General features: G+C 44.9%; 1 protein-coding gene across 1 annotated transcript; it reads left to right on the forward strand.

Annotated features, from left to right (window-relative positions):
• Positions 1-1,661: 1,661 nt before the first annotated feature.
• BATF3 (basic leucine zipper ATF-like transcription factor 3) lies at positions 1,662-5,816 on the forward strand. The gene is made up of 3 exons (XM_074537110.1): positions 1,662-1,989; positions 2,644-2,748; positions 5,186-5,816. The coding sequence occupies exons 1-3, from the start codon at positions 1,762-1,764 to the stop codon at positions 5,369-5,371; spliced, it is 519 nt and encodes a 172-aa protein (XP_074393211.1). The 5' UTR covers positions 1,662-1,761; the 3' UTR covers positions 5,372-5,816.
• The last annotated feature ends 12,331 nt before the right edge of the window (positions 5,817-18,147 follow it).

Consider the following 18,147-nt stretch of genomic DNA (forward strand, 5'->3'; position numbering starts at 1 on the left):
AAGGGGACTTACTTTCCCACAGATCACTCCAGAGGGCTGTTGAGGTGTTTTATCCACATGGTTCATAGCAAGAGAACATACCTGTTCCCTGAGCTTATGAAAATACTGCCTTCTAGTCCTGTTTATTTCAACTGAGCTAGAGCTACAAAGGCAGCAAGATCCCAACGCTCTCTTTTTAAGCTAAGTCTGTGTTTGTGCCCTTGTGTACTGCTTCCCTTTAACTGCACGAGGTGTAGTTAGGCTGTTTCAGAGGAGCACTTGAGAGCAATTCACCCTCTAATAGCTCTCTGCCTAGTCCAGGAGGTGCTGGTCTGGATCCCCTCAGCTGGAGAATGGCACTGAACCCACATGTTACTGCTGCCTCCATGAGCAGCCCTTGGGGAACATCCTGCTCTTGGCACATTGGATCACAAAGCGAGAAAAAAGCAAGACTGCATTTGAAGAAACCCTGTGAGATGCTTGGGAGAGACCCAGCACAGTCTGGGGCTGCAGGTTAGGTCAGGGTATATTGGCACTTGTTCTTCCCAGCTGTGGTCACCAGCCACCTCCCCAGGGCTGTTAGGGTGGCAAGACTCACAGGGACTCGGTCCTCCAGGGTTGGAGAAGCTCTTGGAAAAGTGCAAAATCAAATAAATTCATGGATAGCCTGGAGGATTGAGACACAAGCTGCTTTGAGGTGGAACAGCTGGGGAGAAGCACTTCAAACCAAGGAAGTCATGCTCAGGCCTTGTAGTCACAGTCCCAGAGCCTGCCAGGAAACGTGGCAGAGCACAGGCGTCACTGACTCTTGGACTCCAGGGAGCATGGTTCCCTCACCTTTAGTATGAACTGTTAGCCAGATCTTCCCGGAAGGACAGCCTATATTTACTCAGTTTGCCAACTCTATAACTTCATCTAAGCTGGATGACTCAAGCTGCTGAGGAAACCAGAGAAATAGGGAAGTATCAGATTTATGGAGATACCTGGGGCTTTGTGACTGACTGCCCTGCAGTTGGGGGGCACACACCCTCCTCTCATGGCCATGTGTTCACCTCTGTGAGCTGAGCACAGCCAGGAGGGTACAAATCCTTTTGCAGAAGAGCAAGGATGTTGAAGTAGCTGTCAGTGCAAACACCCCCTTTCAGAGCATGAAGCCAAGGTAACTGCAATTAAAATGCAGGAAGGTGTTCCGAGAGGTAAAAGAAACGGTGTTCTGTTAAAATAGTCTCGACAGAATCATGGAAGAGAAAGATTTTTGTCTACAGCAATTGTATTTCCAGCATTTTTTGTCTGGCTTTGCCTTTACAAGAAGTCTGTCGCATTTCCTTATTATTTAAAGGAACAGGGTGAGTAGCGAAAGTGAAAATCGCTTTATCCCAGGACGGATGCTGTGTCCTCACACCCACGATCCCGGGCTGAGCTGGCTGTGCCGCATGTGGAGCTGCCGATGTCGCAGGAGCGCGGCGTGCAGGAGCGGCCGGAGGTGAGCGGCGGGGAACACACGGGCTTCGGGGCAGCCGGGAGAGCACAGAAACTGCGGGGAGTTCAATTCTGCAGGCGAAGGAGCGAGTCGGGCCGCCCGGGGGGGCGTCGAGCGCAGCCGGCCCGCGGGGCTGGGGCTCTCCGGGGGGATTTTCAGGCAGCTCCTGCCCGGCAGCGCCGTGACCCGGACTTTCCGCGGCTCCCGGCGGTCTCGGGGGGCGGTCCCCGCGGGGAGCAGCGCGGGATGGGGCGGCCCGGTGGTCCCGGGTTCCCGGTGCGGGCGGGCGCCATGTGAGGGCCATGTGGGCTCCGGCTCCGCCCCGGCCGCTCCGGCACCTGGCGGCGGCACCCCCGGCCCGGGGCGGTGCGTCCCCTGCCCTTGCGCTCCCTTCCCTCCGCTGCCGGCACTCGCAGCCCCGCGGGCCGGGGGAGCCCTGCGGCGCCGGCATGTCCTGCGCCCTCCCGGCGGCGGCGGCGGCGGGGGCCAGCGCGCTGTCCCGGGGCGCGGCGGCCGAGGGCGGCCAGCAGGTAGGCACCGGGCTGCGGAGGGGCGGGCGGGCACATGGGGCTGAGTCACGCCGGGCAGCGCCGCGCCGGGGCTGCCCCTTGCCCTGGGCATCTGCCCTTCTTTTCCCGGGAGGCGCCGCCGTGCCGGCTCTGCCCGGATGGGAGCGCGGGCGGAGCGCCGGGGCACGGCCGGGCAGCGGCTTTTCCCCAGCCGCGGGCAGCCGGGAAAGGAGCAGCGCTTTCCTGCCCGCTGCTCGCACCTCCGCCCGTCGGCCGCGCCGGAGCGAGGCAGTTGCAAAGCGCTGCCCGCCGGCAGAGCGGGAGCGCCGGTCCCCGCTCGGCTACCCAGCTCCCCCCAGCAGTAGCGATGCCCCTGCGGTCATGGCTCTGCGGCATCCCCGGCAGCCTGCCGTGCCCCAGCTTCCCCCAGCAGTAGCAGTGCTCCTGCGGTATCCCCCGGCAGCCTACCGGCTTCCACCCCTCCGCTTCGGGCCCGCCCGTGCAGCGGGGCCGAGGGATGCGCTGCACTTTACAGGGACCATGCGGTCTCTGGGAAACAGCATCAGCGCTGTAAAGTTGAAAGTGTTCGTTCTCAGAAAGTTGCGCACCCGACTTCGGGCATCTTCTGTGTGTACCTTGCAAACTAGCGAAGTGTTTCTGGCTGGTGTCTTCCAGAGTCGGGAAGAAGATGACAGAAAAGTAAGGAGGAGAGAAAAGAATCGAGTTGCTGCGCAGAGGAGCCGGAAGAAGCAAACGCAGAAAGCTGATAAACTTCACGAGGTGAATGGGTACTTGGTGCTTTGCAGGCATGGCTTGGGTACCAAGCACGGGACTTTACAATAAACTGGAATTATTAAGCAGGCATGGGCCTGTTTTCACACAATCCTGCTCAGAGAGCTGTGGGTGTGAGGCACTGAAAGCGTGCTATGGGATGCCTGGTCGGGTACTCCAGACAGTGATGCTGCTCTTGGACAGTGCAGCTCTGCCTTCAGTGACACTGCTAGGAAGAGAGAGACATGGTCCAGCCCTTGCCTCATCCTCCCTCTTTTGCTCTTCCTGTGACCCCCAAAGAATGGGATCACAGGGCTCCTTTGGGCTAAACCAGAACCATTTTCTTCTGTAACAGTGTTAAGCTTGTCACGTTTGCTGTGACAGTGGATGAATTCTTGTTGTCTTACAAGGTAGAAGGTGATGGAAGAGGAGGGGAACATGCAGTGTCAATGCTGGCTTAAATAAATTCTAGAACTGAGGTGTCATCAACAGGGTTCCCAGACATGCCCAGTTGAAAAAGCTTCTTAGGAACTTGGGAACCTGTAAGTGTGAGAGCTCGACTTGGCTAGCTGTTACACTTGTATGCCTTGAAAATAACAGTGGGTGCTCAAACAGATGAAATGAAAGTAATTGATTCTTGAAGAAGCTCTTCATATCACAATCTGGTGTGCTTTTCTTGTGTGCCAGTGCAAACACTGGAGGACAGGGATCCGTTTTCTCTGATGGATGTTAGCTCACACCACAGTGCTCTTGTAGCCAGGTGTCAGCTTTTGGGGCAGGTGTCACTTTTGCAGCACAAAACTGACTGCCACTGTGGCTGAGTCAGTTGCTCAGCTCTGAAGGTTCATCACGGGCTTTTTTCTTTCTCACTGTGGAAGGATTTGCCAGCAGTTAGCAGAGACTAAGAGGGACAGTGTGGGGAGTTTTGGGCTTGGTTTTTCCCAGATCTCCTCTGAGTCAGCGCCTGAGAAAGCCAGGTGCAGGGTAGTTCTGAAAAGGGGTAACCCCTGGCTTTTCTGGAATAATTTTTGGGCCCTGTGCCATCCTGCAGCCTATCTGTGTTCCTGCTGAACTTGAGGATCTTCCTCGTGCTGGGAATCTTCATTTTGAGGCACACAGGTTTTGCCAGCTGTGGGCACATCTGGTTGAATGGACATTCATTCTTAACAAGAACAACGTGACAGTTTCACCCCTGAAAATGAGACTGAGCAATGGGACAGCAGCATTTATTCCAAAACCCAGGACCATGGGGTTTGGGGCAAGAAGAGATGAGCAGAATGACGGTGGGGGTAGGACAGCTTGGCTGGAGTTTGGCTCCAATGCTGTGCGCTGTGTTAGGAGGACTGTGCCTGTTTCACTCTGTGAGAGGTGGCTCAGGGGTGTGAGGGAGGACCAGGGGCCCAAAGTTCTGCAGCAGAGGGGAGCAGAGGCAGTGCCAGGCTGCCCAGAACAACATTGCATGAGAGGCTCTCCCTGCTGCGTTTTCAGGCACGTGTAGGCTTTGAAGTTTGCTCTGGAGCTTTCCCAGGGAGGTGAGATTGAGTGGGTGGATGTTGAGCCTTGGGCCAGCAGTGAGACATCCATCTGCAGGTTTTCAGTGGGCTGGCCCTGAACCTCCAGCTCTCTGCTCTTTGGGATGGGAAGGCTTAGAAGCAGGGACACTTGAGACACACAGTTATCAAAAAATGTGGCACAGGAGTCTTGCATCCATCACATGCATGCTGCAGAGTAACTCAGAATTCCTCTGCAGTTAACAACAGCTTGTTTATTGCCAGAGAAGCCTTAGCTCAAAAGCAGCCAGGTCAGGGATAACCAAAGGCAGTGGTCTGGCCTTCTGGTGACAGAATGAGTCTGGCCTCAAGTTGGCATGATGCTTCCCTCCTCCTGAGTTCTCAGGCTTCTCAGAAGGTGGCTACAAGCTCTGGCAGGCCTGGAGGAGAGCACTGGACATGCTGTGCTAGCCTGGATAAATGGCTTTTCCCTGCACTGCCCTGGGGCAGGGGCTGCCCTTCTCTCACCAGCAGTGCCAGGCACTGGGTTGGGTTTTCCCAGCACCTCTCAGCAGTCAGTGCTTTCATTTTCTCTGATCTGACCGTGCAGAGTCCGTCTTGGCCCTTCCCATCAGCGGCAGCCTGGGGTGGGAGAGGCCACCGGGGGACACAGCCATCCCTGCCTGCAGCCCTGGGCTCCTGGGGATTGAGGGCAGGTGGCACCTCCTGCTCTCTAGGGCTGTGAAAGGAATCCCAGTGGGCTCAGGGCACAGGTTGTAAAGCACTTTCCCCTGTTCCAGCACCCAGGCTGGGTCTGTCTTTCTCTTAGCACTTCGTAAGTTGTACTAAGAAACCACACTGTTTTTCTACTGTTATGTGAATGTGCTCAAGGTGGAAGCACTGAAAGGAATGTTTTGACTGTAAGTTGTTGTTTTTTTTCTTTCCCCTCCTTCCAGGAATATGAGTCTCTTGAGCAAGAAAATACCTCCCTGAAAAGAGAAATTGGAAAGCTAACAGATGAAATGAAACACTTGAGTGAAGTGTTGAAGGATCATGAAAAGATCTGTCCACTATTGCACTGCACCATGAACTTTGTGACCATACCAAGGCCCGATGCACTTGCCAGCTGCCTACCAAGATGAGTGCTCTCCTCAATCACCTCTCAGTGTGATGTGTGAAAGTGCCATTAACAGGAGGTTTCAAGAGCTGCCTAGTGTGCAGTTCTCCCATTGAAGAGGGCTGGACTCGACCGCGCAGCTCTACTCCACAATGAATTGTTACAGTCTTCTGAATCTCAGGAAAACACCAGCATGGAAAAAAAGACAATTTGAACAGCAGCTTCTAACTTGGTAGACTCTTCAAGCCATGGTTTTGCCTTTGGAAATGTCAAAGTGCCATGCAGCTCACTATGGATCAATGGAGTGTAGATAGGGAAAAGTACCAACCTCAGCCTGGGATGCCTTCCTCCCACACATCCACTGCCAGTAACCCTTTGTCACTTGTCACCCATGCCTGTCATGATCTGGCTGCTGGGTTTTATCTCTCTAAACAGGTTTGGTTAATAAAAGTGATGTCTCATCTCTATAATGTTCTCTACCTTCTTCAATAATTCATGTCTTTATAGTATCTCTGCTTTTTATTTGCTGGTCAATGCCAAAGTCTAATGCTAATTTTACTGTTCTATTATTTACTTATCACCTCTTCATTGGTTCCTCTTTTGAAGTGTGTGTAACAAAAGAGTTTTCTTAGTCTTTAATATTCCAAATCATCAGCCCTGCTGCCATTAGTCCTTGGAGTGTTTTATATCCTAAAATATGGCTTGGTCAGTTTCTGATGGTGATTGTCTGCTCGGTGTGGAAGAAAAGCAAACAGAGTTTGATGGTTTTAAACATTGTTTTAAAAAGCAGATTTTAAAATTTACTCTCTTAATGCACCCACTGAAAATTAACAAGTATCTTCATCCTTCCTTCATCTTGCTTATTGCCTCTGGAAGATTTTGTCTGTGGATTGAGTTTTGCTAAGCATTTTGTTCTATGTCCACACTGAAGGTGTTTGATAATTGCTTGAAAGAAAAACATTCTCTTTTTCTTTTTGGTTACAAAAAGGAAGTACAATTGCAATGTTATTGAGAAATACACAGAAAAATGTGTTTACTTTCTCTGAAGATTCCTAATAGTGTCAACCTCTTGAAATGTGGATGCTGTATCTTGGGAACCAGCAAAGAGTCTTTTTCTTACAGTATTTCACAGTCAAAGAGCACCTTTGGATAATAAAAATCTCCTCCCTATTGCTAACTCTCTCACTTCAGCATTTGGAATTTTTTTTCAGTTAAACTCATGGGATTAATTTCTCCCCTCACCAGGATCACAGTATTTATCAGCAGAATATGATCTGAAATGTCTGGATGTTCATTTTTTTAAAACTTTTTTTTTTAAAGTTTCTTTAGTAGAATGGTGCATTGCTGATCACTGCCAAGACAGAATTTGGAGAACCATGCAGTCAACTCTGCCTTCTAAAGGGCCCTCTTGTACCATTGTCTTAGGCTAGAAACTCCAGATGAGCTGTTGGCTTCTTTAAGTTATGTGTTAGGTTGTTCCCAAGAGAATTTCCAGAATTTGCATCTGCAGCCTAAATGCTCTCTTCGGAGTTCCTTATGGTCCCGCAAGAACTCAGTCATCCCACAGAGAGAATCTGCTGCAGTCCCTCCCTAGGAAAACCAAAGTCTCAGTACAGCTCAAGATTCGAATTCTGGGAAATGCCCTTGAAACTGTTCAGTGTGTCACCCTTAAGAATGGAAGCTGTCCTATGAATATTCATCCACACACCACATTCCCTCAGGCACTGGGTGCCACTGTGTAATCTGGGCAGAGTAGAGGTGTAATGGAGAAGGAGTGGCATGGTGGAAATGAACAACACTCACTCTGGCAAAACTTGTCACAATTTAGGATGAAGGGAGAGAGGGAATGTTTCACATCTCTTAACTAGGTGTGTGCAGCTGACTGGAAAGTATCTCATTGAGGTCAGGACTGTACAAAGCTGGTCTCACATATGGAGCTCTGTGGACCCTCAAAAATGGGAGGAAAGATCAACTAGTCCAAGACAGTCCATCCCACAGAATCCTTCTAAAGACACTTGTTCCACAGATGCTCTCTTCTAGAAGTAGAAATCTAGTTCTCTGTGTGAAATCCTGCTCCTTACACATGTATTCTTCTAAACATCTGTCTAGAAACTGACTCCAGCTTGTCACTTGGTGTCATATCCAATTCTGTGGCAGACTCCGCATCAGTAAGAATTGTTCTTGTTCTGCAGTTAAAGTTCTGCAGTTTTAATCCGTGGTCTCTGCACTGGATTCATTGCTGTATTAATTGTACAGTGTCTATGCAGAGTGTACAGGGGAAGACAGCAGAATTCCCAGCAATGTTGTGTGATGGAGACAGCAACCTGAGTCCAAGAATATGCTGCTGTTCCTTGGAAGGGCTGGGAGCCCTGTGGGAGCCCTCACTGTCCTCACTTTTTCCCCACAACCTCAGGGTACAGCTCCAGCTCTTCCTGTGCATCATGTCCTTTAGTAACAGTAGGGCATGGGTTGCTTCTTCCTCCATCTCTTGCATCACTTTTTTTCCCAGGAATATTTCCAAAGGGCCTTTTGCATCATTCTATTTGATAGAGGCACTAAGGCACTTCACCAATCAGTATATTGTGCGACTAATGTTCAAAGGCAGCTGGGAACCTCTAGTAAAAGAAGTGAGCAAAATTAGTATCCCCAGCCACTTAAGTCCAACATTCTGGTATATTTATAGAATTAATGTGATAGCTGAATCATGAGATGACAAAGACCATGAGCTGTTTAAAGGCTTCTATGTCCCTGCACATACAGATTATGCTTTTTGCACGAGCTGTTCGTAAAGATATTGATTTACAGGAAACTTCAAAACAGAAAGTGTGTTCTGGAGCCTGGGATAATTTTTACATGAATAGGGAACCAGAAAGGAGAACAGAAAGGAAAAAGGCCATTTCTTAAGGAAGCAACAGAAAATTCTTTTTCAGATCCAAACCTCTCATTTTGCAGCAGTGTTACCCCATGAAAAAAAAAAAGGTTTCACATCTATATATGGCTAAAATCCCACTTGATGTACTGTAGCTTCAAAAAGCTTCCAGTTGGCTTGACTTGTTCCCCACAAAAATGTGGTCTGTATCACATCCACATGATTTTCAGATGCAGATGAATAGGGAAGATATTTTCTATATTCAGATCAGGGTTCATGTGAGGTGCACTGTCAACTGCAGTCTTATTTGTGGATGTGTCATGTAGATGAGGGTTGCTAACAAAGCTGGATTTTGCCTCTTAGGTTCATAGTGAAGGTTACAGTTTGTCTAGATTCAGTTTGGATTTCTTTTTTTTGCATTTTCTATGAGTCTAATGAAGAAGCAAAGTGCATCCTACAAACTTACAGACAAAAATATTTCTTCTAGGAACAGACTGGGTCCAATTCAGCTATTTATCTATTATTTTCTTTTGGGTTTAGTTGGGTCAGATTAAAAATGATTATATTTTTAAAAGTTAATTTTAGCCTCCAAAGCTAAAAAAATCAACAGAAAGGCAAGGTCAAGCTTCCCATTACTGCTTATGTGACAGAGATCAATTGTTGTACCTCAGGAGAGCTTATTAGAAAGTCTTGCTCCTTCTCACTGGTATTTCACATTTATGCCTGTGAACATTTATAAGTGCCTTCATGTACTTATCCAGTTTCATTGAAAGTACATATTTTAAAAAAATAAATTAAATCAGCCAGTTCTACAGACTTTGTGTTCTTTGCCCTGGTACCAGTTACTGTAATTTAGTGCTCCTTCTGCAATGCCTCCTGATCTCATCTGCATTTGGTACTTTCACTAGCCTTTGTAGTTCATTATTTCAAATGCCCTTTTTTTTTCTTCTTCCTGTATCCTTCTGTTTCCACACAGCTTGGTGAAACTTGCCTTAATGGAATCAGTTTTACAGGATCAAGGCTGATCTGTAGGGCCACATGGAAATTGCACTTCACTTGTATACCCTGTATGTGTTTAAAGGCTCTGATGTGTGCCTTGTTTTGTCACACAAGTGTTAAGGAAGGTGTCAGTGCTGTCTTTTAAAAAGTACTTGAAGGTGGCATAACCTTTACTGTAGCCTATCAAACCCATGCTCTTTCCTGTCCATAGATGAATGCTTTGCTGCTTGGCATTTGGGGTTTCCATCTGTGAATCAGTCTTGAATTTCAGTCTCAGTGAAAGTGATAGATAAAACAACCATTAAAAAAAATCCCTTTTCTTCCCATCAGTGCAGTGATATAATTCCTGTTACAGGAAGGAAGCATGTCTGATTAGCAGGAGAAGTGGGGGGTTTATCTTCTGTCACAAAGACTAAATGTTATTCTCTTTATAGGAGGGGAGGAATTTTCTGTTTGTAAACCCTGGGTTACTGTCAAGTGGTCATTGGAGAAACATTTTAAATGTACAGAGAGCATGTGGTATGGGCACACATCCAAAAGGGAGGGAAAGAATGTGGGTTCATTCTTTGCAGAAATGTGGGATTTGCCTCGATTTCACTGGAAGTAGAAACGGCCCTACAGCTGCCTCAGAGGACATGCAGTCCTTTGCTTACTCACTTGGGTAATATTTAACTCAAGAATAGCCACAGGCTCACTGGAAGTGGGTACTTCTTAATAAAGAAACTGTAGTAACAATCATCCCTGGGATTGCATGCTCCATTTCTGGCATTCTTTCAAAAAAAGGTATTTTTTTCCTACATAGCTCCCATGGAAAAAAACTGTAATGGTAGAGTAGGAATCTTTTCTCACTGCAGAATTTTGAAATCATGACATCAAATGTATTGTGAAAATAACTGGCATAGCTTTTGCAAATAACTTGTTTCCTGCTAATTATGAGTTTGGTCTGCTGTAAAGGAATCATTACTGTTCTCTTTAGAAGTGGAAAAACTTAACCACAAAGGTCTTGGTGTAGAATAAAAACATTGGTTTGTGAAGTCAGTGCTGAATGGCTTCCATGCTCCAGTGTCACAGCTTATCTCATCCTGAAGCAGTTTCTTCATGGAGCCGCAGAGAAAATGACATCTGTAAAACCTGTGTTTGCTTTAAATTTGCAATAGGAGAGCTTTTATTGTATGTGTTTAGAAAGTTCTACAGGCTGCTGGCAGAGCTTGCTGCACCCCTCTGGCTGCAGTCCAGTGAAGTCTGCCCAGACCATTCCCCTGGAACACAGGGTGGGTACATCTCCAGTCAGGTGGAAAAGCTTTCTCCTTTCACTGTCACATAATGAGCTTATTGTCATGTTTTCATTATTCTAAATTATTAAAATATCAGAGCTCTTGACATTCTAAGCAAGGGTTGTAAGTATTCTCCCTTGGGATAAGCAGATTATTAAAATTTGTCTTCCCATTGTAAACTGAATCTTGAGAGTACTAATTTATTGTCTGTCTCAGGTAAATAATTGACAATAAGGAATAAGCAACAAGACACTGCTTCAATATTTGATGCAATGCCATATAAGATACGATTGCTTCAGCTGGAGAAGTTGTGCAAGAATTGAAAAATAGGACTAGCTATTGAAAAAGTAGAATTAGCTGAAGGAAAATGGCAAAAGTTATTTTTGAAAAGCGAGCTATTAGGCTAAGAAATTGTTTATAAGTGGAGGTTCTCAAGGATTGATCACAGACCTCTCTTGTTTAGTATCTTTGGTAAAGACTTTGGGTACAAAGGGACCATTACTACAGGAGAAAACTGAAATATCCTGCAAAAGAGACTGCATGACCATGCAGAAGGGAATAGAAATGCCATTATTCATAGAATCATGGGACAGCCCATGCTGGAAGGAACTCTGAGAGATCATCTGCTCCAGCTTTCTGGGGACAAGGGAACCTAGATGACATTATCTAGCATCCTGCCACAATGCCAAGTGCAGTCACACACTTGGAGAACAATTCACAAGAATTTCTGTCACAAGATGGGGACTCCTGAGTTGGAAATGCCAACAGAAGGAACAGCAAAAGCACATTAGCAACTGATGCTGAGGCAGCAATGCAGTGGAGCAAAAAGAAGGAAAACAGGCACTCAGATGCACAGTGATGGGGCTATTTCCTTATTTGTCTATCTGTGTGCTTAAAATAGAACTATAGAATAGAAATATCAATGTAATTATGTGAGAGCCTGGCCAGACCGCATCTGAAATACTGTGCATATTTCTGCTCAACCATGGTAAAGAAAGGTGAACCAAAACTAGTACAGGCACACAGAAGGGCTACTGGAGGGTTAGGGGAATAAAGAATTTTTTTTCCAGAGACAAAGTCTGCAAAGTGATGGGATCATTGTCCATGTAACAACATCAGAGTAAAAATCGTGTAAGGGCTGTCATAGAGAAGTAGTAGTGTTAGTAGAAGAATAAATAGGTATAACCTGTTCTTGTTTTTGAGGTGTATATGTGAATAAGTTTCTAGCTGTCAGAAGAAAGACATCAGAAAGTCCTCCAGCAGAGATGATGCACATGAGCAATTTTGTGGGTTGGCATGTGTGTGTGCAGCCCACTTGGTTTTGGGATGAAGGTCGTGTATTTCATGTGGGATGAATTGAGTACACTGCTGATCCAAAATATTTCCTCTTTCCCCATGTCCTTATTCTCTTTGGAGAAGGCTTGCAATTGAACTTTAAAAGAAAGCAGGTCTCAAAACAAACAAAGCAGTCCCCTAAGAGTTCTTTATCCAGAAATGCATTTTCACAGGAGGTCAGATGTAAGGTTTTGTCAGAGGAAGAGTCTCCTACCAAATTGAATTCTTTGATTAGATCCATATAAGGAAAGAGCAGAAAAAGGGGGAGTTTTCTAAATGCCTACCATTGAACCATGATATGTTCCCAGAATAAAAAAATAAAATAGAACACTGTTCACAGAGAACAGAAACAAAATCTACCAGGAATTTGGGGAATTTCCCAAGCTGTTTAGCTGTTTACTTTAAAAGCTGAGTTACTCCATCTCTGCAAATATGCATTTCACAGAAGATTGCGGGCCATTTTTGTTTGTCTTACATCCAGTTCATTGATTAAATATATAAACAGGATGTCTTTAAGAGCAGAAAGTTTTAAAACAGGATTTGATACTAAGCAAGAGCTCTTTTAGTTCCCTTTTAGCTATTTGAGTTTCATCTTTGCTTATCAGAGCTGTTTTAGGGCACAGTAATTTCCAAGTGCACTATTGGGTGCGAGGTAAATAATCTCTAGAGATGAATTTTTTTTTCTTTCATTTCTTACAGTAAATGACAATAGTACATAAGCTAGAAATTTCCCTTGTAAATTCTGGTCATCCCATTTGTTTGCTAAGTTCCAGTATGGACCCAGGATCTATTCTGTCAGTGCACTGAGAAGTTAACCACCCTTGCTCATCCCTCTCTAGGGGCAGCTGATTCATCAGCTCTGTTGAAGGGCTTGATTATTAGCCAAGAGCAATCAAATTTGAAAGAGCCTTTTTAATCATACAGGTGAGGAAATTGCTGACCACAGCTTAGGCATTGTCCTGTTTTCCAGGTGAGTGAATTGTGGAGGGAGCCTTCCTGTGTGTGAGCCTTTGTCCTGCTGGTGCTTCCACCCTCCTTCCGCCTGCAGTTCCAGATCCAAGCGGCTGAGCCAGCCCACGCAGAGCAGCTTGCAGCAGGAATAGCATCTTCCAGGGGACACAGCTCAAGCAGAGGAGCAGAAATGGGCATATGGGTGATTGAGGGCTGTAAAACAAAGTTACATAACCAGCCAGGCTTTTTATGAGAAATGCTGAATGGCACCCACATCCCAACACACCTGTATTTTTACTGTCTTGTTAAGACATTGTGTAATCAAAATATTTTCACTCTAAATTATTAGATTATCAGCTTTTTATATAATTTTGATTGATATTTTGCAAAGCCATATATTCCACTTAATATGAAAAACAATTCTCACAGTTTCCACTATTTTTTTTCCATCATTATTTGTTTGGGGTTTTCTTCTGTACACCTCCAACGACAAATTCACAAAACAACATACATTTGTAGATAATTACTTTGATACCAAATTATACATTTTATAATGTTCAGGAAAAAGAAATTATTTTACTTTTTAAGTAGCAGGTGTATGCATTCAAAAGAAAAACCAGATTATATGTTTTCAATTTCACTTTTATCTCAATATCTGATATCAGATGCATATGCAGAGACTCTTAGCTGTCATTATCTTGGTTTGCTCTCAAAAATTTGAGGTATATACTATTACAAATGATAACACAAGGATATTAAACTGTTGCATTAATAAATTAGTATATGTTATTATTAATAAGCAATATTTATTAATAAAAATCTCATTCCACATCTGCTGCTTGTTTTATACTGAAATAGTGTTTTATATGAAACAGTAACATTTCAAGAGCAGTGATTCAGTTACTGAATGTAAATTAAAAATAGTAATGAGTAAGAAAGCAAAAATCTATCCCAAGTGGATACACAGAGTCTTTACTTTTTGTGCACAGGAACATTCCAATTTTCCTAACAATACCGACTTTTCTTTTCTTTTATGCTATGCATCTTCAAATCCTGTTTAATAAACAAATGTTCTTAATTTAGGCCCACTGTGCTTTGCAAGGTACATTTCTGTTTGTCAGTTATATCTCTTCCCAGCACCATCTGCCCATTTTGCCTAGCAATACAAGTTCTTCAGGCAGGGGGGTTTGTTGCACTGAGTAGCAATTCAGGGAAATGCTCCAGTACTTTCCTGGTTTTTCCATGCCCTGATACACCTGAACAAAACTCCTCTGCTTTTACTCATGCTATCTCATGCAATAATGATGGTTGTGGGAACATCAAGCTGTATCATGTAACCTGGACAGGTTGGTTCTGTGTTTCATGGACTGAGGCTTCCTAATAATTCAGGGATGATTTCCAAAGCCTCTTATCTTTTTATCAGCCATTTGCCCTGCCTGTGACAGCTGATCCCCTATATGAGTGTGCTTTGATTTATTTTTCCTTACGATCCCTTAAGAATACATTGTGCCTGTTCATGCTTGGCTCAGGTTGTGATATTTCAACTGTAATAATTCATTGGGATTTTGTTCTCTCTGTACTGAAATGCTTTCTTAGCTACAACAGAATCACGTCCATAGTTAGTGTATATATATAGTGTAAATATATGTAGATAGATAGATAGATAGATAGATAGATAGATAGATAGATAGATAGATAGATATAATGTACATTTTGAGGAAATTTACACTACTTACACAAATTGTGTAAATTTCCTCAAATTATCTCTGCTTTTACTTGGATCCCTTTCACCACTAGGCTCAGCAAGACTCTCATCAGCCACAAAAGGCAGGCCATGGAATATGGCATCTCATTTATAGAAACTACCACGTGTTAAAAAATGTCCTGCAGCTCATTGAAGAAACTCCAGCACCTCCATAAGGTATTGTCCGAACCTACTACTCTGTTATAGCAGCAGAGCCTGGTGGGTTATGCCTCCATGCGAGAAACAAAACAATGCAATTTTCTGATTTGGGGTTCCTTCTTGTTGTTTATAGGCTGGATTCCCTGCATTATATCTCTTCTCTCTCAAATGATTTTGTGGCATGCAATGTTTGCCAACACAATATTAAACGGTCCCCAGACACCATTTAAACTCGCTCGTCATATTTTCTACACTATACCTCACTTTGTAATTACTGCCTCCCACTGCCAATAATTCATGCCCTCCAGAAGGCCCTGTTTAGGTCTGAGTAATAAAATACTGAGAGATTAATATTCAGTTGATGACAGATCATTTAATGCAACTCCTGACAAAGCTCTCCAGCGTCTAGGAAATTGGCAGAACAGGGCTGATGGCTGCCTTCTGATGTCATTCAGTTAGCAGCCCAGGGTTAGTTCTCTGGGGTTATTCTCTGGAGTTTGATGGAGCAGACTTCTTTCCAGCCTTCAGTCCACTCAGGGAATTGTATGAGACAAATTTAATTAATGTATATTTGGCATGAAAGTGGACTTTCTTCGTTTGCAAAAAAAGATTTGCATTACTGTTACAGCACTGCAGTTAGCAAATTTAAATATTTTAATTTAATTGTGTGCTGATATTCCCAGTGAGGGCAAAAGAGATGCATGCACGGATCCATATTCAGGCTGTGAAGCTGCACATTTCAGTCTAGATTTTCTCAAAATCTTAGGGGAAATTGCAAACAGCTGTGTATGCTGTTAAGTGCTTGAATGATGCCTTGCTGTTCTCAAAACCGTGGTCCTACCAATTTAACTAATAAAATGAAACATCACTCCTGCTTCTTCTTCCCCATACCCCATCTTTATGCCATCTTGGCAGTACAAAGGAATTTTAAAATAGATATGGATGACAGCTAGCTTACAAACTGATTTCAGTAGGGATGTTTATGTGGGTACATTCCAGCTAAGAGCACTGAGAAATAGCTTCTGGTAAATGCAGCAGCCACAGTTTTGTCTGCATGGATGTCACCCTGCTCCTCTGCCCATTGATTACCAGAATTGATAGAAAGGGACAAACCTCTGCCTAACCCACTTCAGTTCTCACTCAAATGTCTTGGTTCCCTTGAAAGGCCACTGAGGCTTTAAGGTAAGCACACCACAGTGTGCTTACTTGTGGTTTACTACTGCTGCAGTCAAAGAGTGAGAAGTTTTGGTTTTAATCTTGTGTGAAACGCCAGGGTGAAACCTGCTCCTCTCCATCTCTCAGCTCAGTGGTATTTTTGCCATCAGGGAATGCCTTTCTGCCAGGGCTTTCGACCAAGATGCTGTGCTCCTACTCAGAGAGGGGAGAGAGAAAGGGAAAGGGAAGGGACTCCAGCCATCCAGAGGAAAAATGAACTTTGTCTCTGAAAGCTACCTAGCCTAGAATTTCAATCCTTTGCACAAGAGAGTAGGTGCACATGCAATTTTCCAGGTGTCATCACCAGCTAAAGCAGGTTTCAACCGCTCTCCCACCCTTCTTTCATATTGCTGCTCCCCTTCTGTTGGCAGCACAATGTTTATAGGCTGTGTAATAAACTTGGTCATTGAACCATAGATGGCTGAAAAGAAATCTTGTGTGAAAAAAGAGCCTCTTTTGAGCAACAGTTGCCTGATTCTGTTTGGAATGACTTGGCAAACAGCAGACGTGGCACAGCTGAAATAGGGGAGATGACTATGGCAGAGAGACAGAAGTAAAGGCTGGGGAATGCCTTGAATTAGGAGATCGTGCTTGCTGCTGAACACATTGTGTTATGAACCCCTTCACCCTCATCTGGCATCCACTATTTGTGTACATAAACTGGACAGATTACTGTCATTTGATAGCTGCATAAATATCTCCGCTGGCTTGTTAACATGCTTCAGTAATAGCTGAACTCCTGGGTGCTGATGGGCAGCCGTGGGGCTGTCACTGATCTGACCTGCCCACTCTGACACAGAGCACTGAACACTCTGAGTGGAAGGGACCCATCAGGACCACCCAGTCCAACCCTTGGCCCTGCACAGGACACCCCTAGAGTCACACCATGTGCCTGAGAGCATTGTCCAAAGGCTTCTTGAGCTCTGCCAGGCTTGCTGCTGTGACCACTTTCCTGGAGATCTGCTCCAGTGCCCAGCCACCCTCTGGGTGCAGAGCCTTGTCCTGATACCCAACCTAAACCTCTCAGCCTAAACAAGTTTTCTTGAGTCCTGTCACTGGCCAGGAGAGTGAGGAGATTGATGCCTGCCCCTCCACTTCCCCTCAGGAGGATGTTGAAGACCACAATGAGCTCTCCCCTCAGTCTCCTCTTCTCCAGACTGAACCAGCTGGTTACTCAGAGCTATGTTCTCCATGGTCTGCATTCCTCTGGAGCTTTTAAAATTCAAATGTAATAACCTGTAAAAATTCCTTTCCTTCTCCACTTTCCTTTGGGAATAAGCAAGGTGGAGATTTGGAAGTTTTCCTGCGGCTAGAACAATGACTTATTTATTTCATATGTGGATGTTGTTGTTATATTTCTAGAGCCCCATACTTTCTGTTGGTGTTTTCTTATGCCTGTAGATCTTCCCAGCACAGCAGTCATCATCATCTTGTTCCTTCTTAGTCAGGACTCCTCCCAAGCTCTCCCTGACTGGCCAACCCACCCCCTTTTATCCCAGTTATCTTAACTAGCCACAGCTGCAGCCCAATGAAGGACATGGCAGCTGCAGCCCATCAAGAACAACTGGGACCTACTGGGGCAAGGCCTATATACAGATATTCAAGTACAATACAGATATTTACTGGGACTCAAAGGCCACCTCTACTATATATGGAGATATTTTTTATGGTCGTGTCTTCTTGGGTATGTTGTGAAGCTTTGGATGTCACACACAGCTTTATTTTCAAATAAATTTATGCTTTCAAGATGAAGCATTAAGTGATAAGCCCTTTTCACCTCTATATTAGTACTTGCTATAGCAGTGCAATTGCAATTCTCAGAGATTACCCTTCATAATTTTTCACAGCATTTCAAAACCCTAAAGCCTTTGCAGTAGTGGGACCAGAACATGCACACTGCATTTGAATCCCATGAATTGGGCAGGATAGGCAGCCCATACATATGCCACTCTGCAGAAACGTTTGCCAGCACCAATAAAATGGAATAAGCTCATTTGGAACTGAGAGCTTCTTGCAGTTTCCTCACACAGTTTTTATTACAGAAGAAGTTGCATAATGCGCAGTGGAAAAATCATGTCTTACACAGCATCTGATGTACAGAACAGTGTACCCAAGCAATGAGTCAGGGCTCCCAGGTGAGACATGAGTCTGTGTCATGCAGGAATATATTCCACACCATTCCCTTGGGAGCTGCAAAACATTAACAATTTTCTCAGGTGATGTTTAGCTCCCCAAAAAGGCACTCAGAATACTAA

Source organism: Zonotrichia albicollis, chromosome 3 (genome assembly GCF_047830755.1).
Source record: "Zonotrichia albicollis isolate bZonAlb1 chromosome 3, bZonAlb1.hap1, whole genome shotgun sequence".
Lineage (NCBI taxonomy): Eukaryota > Metazoa > Chordata > Aves > Passeriformes > Passerellidae > Zonotrichia > Zonotrichia albicollis.

Bases quoted from the DNA above. Each gene is read 5' to 3' on its own strand.
- BATF3 (XM_074537110.1), top strand. From the start codon at position 1,762: ATGTGGGCTCCGGCTCCGCCCCGGCCGCTCCGGCACCTGGCGGCGGCA. The intron at 1,990-2,643 runs GTAGGCACCGGG...GGTGTCTTCCAG, and splicing joins CGGCCGAGGGCGGCCAGCAG to AGTCGGGAAGAAGATGACAG. The intron at 2,749-5,185 runs GTGAATGGGTAC...CCCTCCTTCCAG, and splicing joins AAGCTGATAAACTTCACGAG to GAATATGAGTCTCTTGAGCA.